Here is a 3,475-nt window from a genome sequence, read left to right as displayed (position 1 = left end):
AGGAATCATTTTGCTATTACTTTACACTCCAGTTTTTGAAATCTATCCAAACAAGTATAGAACAAATATTTTCTTAAAAATTGTCATTTGAAAACAAACACATACATGAACCTGTAACTAAACAACAGTGTCATGTGATAGATCTGGGGGTTTTTCTTTCTTAAATTTATATGTTTTCAAAAGAAGCACACATAAGTAGCTGTGTCCCTTGAGAATAGCATCCTTTCAATTCTTACTTATGTGCATATGGGATTGAATAGCATATTACAAAACCTAGTTTTACACCAATTAGTCAAATACAGCCTTTTGTACAATCATAACACACTGTGGAGAAACTAGTCTGTTCTCTCCAGTTGATATTCTCTTGGCAAACCATGATCTACTGCTTATGTTAAGCATCTGATTGTCAGATTTGAACAAACTGAATATTCATGATGAAGATTAACCATTTAGTGCCTACAACTAAGAAAATACAGTTCGTTGTAATGATTATTACAGGTGAGGTATGCATATCTATAAAGAAACCATTTTTGCATTAACAGTCTTTTTTAAAAATTTAGAAGGAGTAAAGTGAGAAAAATGAACAGCACATAAGAATGATCATAAGATTCACGGATCAGCATGCCCCGGGGAGGCACACAGCTCAGTGTGATTAAATGTTCTTTGTTTGCATTTAAATTGTCACATATCAAACAGAAGACATGCTTTTTTGTTGCTTAATGAAAAGTGTTTAAATCACCTAGGAAATTCACACAGAATCACATAGGCTTCTCAGGTTAAACTAAAGGTTGAATGGTTTGGATTGGGAGGGAGTTCAAGGGACGAAGGGAGGGGGCACCACAAAGCTAGCCAAATAAAAGCAAAAGAAAGCTTTACCTTTGTAAGATAATTTCAGCCTGGGCACATTGTTCCTCCCGGTCTGGTAGTTTGCTCTTGCTGTAAGTAGTACACCCCAGAAAAGACAGGCAACCCCAGGGAAGCAGCCCATGCTGCAGTCGCTGGAGGTCTCTCAGCTCCTTCAGCCCTCCTTCCTGTATTGTGCGGCCAGAGAAGTTCAAAGAATCTGGAAACTGGAGGTAACAGGTGATTTAGGTCAGTTTCATTCATAAATGCAGAAAATCAAGACCTCATGGCAACACTAACACCTCTTCTTCTTAACAGTCACTGAAGCACAGAAACTTCAAACCCTCAAAAAAAAAAAAAAAAAAAAAATCGAACCAGGCACAGGATAATGAGGCACAACTGTTGTGTGGAAAGAAGAAAAAAAAAAAATTAACAAGGGCTGCGGCAGTGCTTAAGAAGCAGTTCCTTTTATCTCCGCTCCTCTGATAGCCGGTGGCAGACTCTAATCCTGCTCACTCTCCCTGCTCCATTCGGCTCCGGGGAAGCAGAATGAAAAGGAAACAGAGAAAGAGAGAGAGGAGAGAGAGGGAGAGGCGAGCTCTGAGCAACGCGGACTTTTCCCGTGCACATGCAGGGAGAGATGACACAAGATCCCGCGGACAGGTTTTCCCAACACTCACTAGACTCGCTGACAATGGGAGAACGAACGCGAGCTCAACCCACTCCCCTTCCCTCTTGTCACACAACACATGCAAAAAACATCTCGCAGAGATTAGAGCCGGGAGCAGAACCCTCCAGCGTGCCTGGGAAAGGCAGGGAGCTATAAATTTACTTCTCAAGGCAAAGCGTTGTTTTATAGCCATTTTGGGGTGCAATTTTGATTTAAAAAAATCTGAATTCGGCTACCTACAAAATTTACAGCCCATGCTCATTATATCGTCCCGCTGAACTTGTGCTTTAATGTGTGTGTGTGTGTGTGTGTGTGCGTGTGTGTGTGTGTGTGTGTGTAGATGCATACATATATAGCCGCTCATCAGTGTAACTTTAACCACGGAATGTTTTAAAACCTCCTTAGAGGTCATTCCCCTCCCATAGTCCCCTTGGGCTCAGCCACCCCCTTCCCCTGCCCTACAAGCAAGTGTAGTGAAGAAATTCCTAGGAAAGCCCATTTAAACCATCAGTTCAAGACAAATATAGGTCCACTGAGAATTATAAATTACAACAGGGGATTCGCAAAAGGATACCTAGCATGGAAAAACACCTATGATTTTGCAGCTTCTGGAACGCTGAGTTTACTCCTCCTCAAAGCACCACCTCTCGTTAATTAGAGCTACTTCCCTAGCGTTGGCTTCCAGGGCAGAGGAGAGGACGATGACAAAGTTCAGAAAAGTCCCTGCTGAGTGTGAAGGTCCAAAAAAAAAAAACAAAAACAAAAACAAAAAACAAAAAACAAATAAGGTATTCCTGTGTCTCATGAGCTGGTGAATGGTAACTATTCTCTGTGTAATCACAGTGGCACCAACACCATTAATCCTTTGTGAAGTACTGACATTATCTGCACTGTCTAAATTTTGACACTTAATTTTCTTTCTATGTTCCTCAAAGCTCATGGTATTATAATATTTAGAGTAAGACTTATATAAAAATTAAAAAGAGAGAACTTAACCTTTGCCGTCCAACCTTCTCTGCCAGATCCTACTGACTACTGCCTCTAAACACTTGAAATACAAGAGAATTTCTTTTCAATATGAAAATTTCTTGGCAGAAAAGGGAGAGTGAGCTTCACAATGAAAAAAACATTAGCACTTACCTAAAGTACTTTTAAGTTTTCATAAGAAGTTATGGAAGTGTTTTTACAACTTTCATAGTCTTTGGAATAAAGAGATAACAGGACCCCCACCCCCTTTGTGTGAATGTCGGAGGAGGAAGGCTTAAAGGGGCAGGAGGGGGAGGGGAAGAGGACCCTCAACTGCATTAGATTGATTTGTCAAACAGACCTTATTGTATTTGTCAGTTCCTGCAAGCCTACTGATCAATTAGTTTTGTTAAGAAAATCAAATCCAGAAATGTTGTTGGTTTTGCTGATTCCCACCCTCTTTATCCTGGGCACCTTTCCTGCTCCAGGCAATGGATTAAGGCCACAAAGGACAAGAGGCTTGTCTGTCTTCCTTGGATTACTCTATAGACATGCATTCTGCAAAGGAATTCAGTCCACTTAGGGATTATTTAGAGGTGACCTATAATGAATTATCCCATCTAAATATCACGTGTTATTACTTTAAAACATTTTACCCTTCTAATTAATATATTTTAAATATATTGAAGTATTTTAACATAGTTCTTATGAAAAGCAAGAGAGTAAGTTTATTTTTGTGAAACTAAATAGGATAAGCTAATTTCAAATGTATCCATTTTACCTGTAAAAGTCTAATCTTGAAAAATTTTGATGTGTTCCAGGAAAAATTAAAGGATGTTAACTAAATTCCAATGCAAGAGAGTCAGACTGATTCCATCTAGATTTAGAACCACAAAATCAGGACATCATTGTAGGATATTGCAGAAAAAATAATTTAAATTAATGTTGCTGTCTGGAATTTGATAGCACAGGGAACCTCATATTTACAAACACACC

At 39.2% G+C, this 3,475-nt stretch overlaps 1 protein-coding gene across 11 annotated transcripts in view; it reads right to left on the bottom strand.

The window, feature by feature from the left end:
* Sema3a (semaphorin 3A) overlaps window positions 1–3,475 on the bottom strand; it is a 540,175-nt gene that overhangs the window by 239,872 nt on the left and 296,828 nt on the right. For 9 of the 11 annotated variants that reach the window (XM_029567263.1, XM_029567262.1, XM_029567260.1 and 6 more), the window contains one exon: window positions 877–1,070. In XM_029567263.1, coding sequence (XP_029423123.1) covers window positions 877–988 — 112 coding nt within the window. In that variant the 5' untranslated portion in view covers window positions 989–1,070. The other 2 variants (XM_029567264.1, XM_008840909.3) reach the window with 2 other exon arrangements.

This window comes from Nannospalax galili, unplaced genomic scaffold, assembly GCF_000622305.1.
Source record: "Nannospalax galili isolate Female #2095 unplaced genomic scaffold, S.galili_v1.0 scaffold639, whole genome shotgun sequence".
Classification (NCBI taxonomy): Eukaryota; Metazoa; Chordata; class Mammalia; order Rodentia; family Spalacidae; genus Nannospalax; species Nannospalax galili.
The sequence above is the reverse complement of the archived record's forward strand: the minus strand, read 5'-3'. Positions and strand labels throughout refer to the sequence as shown.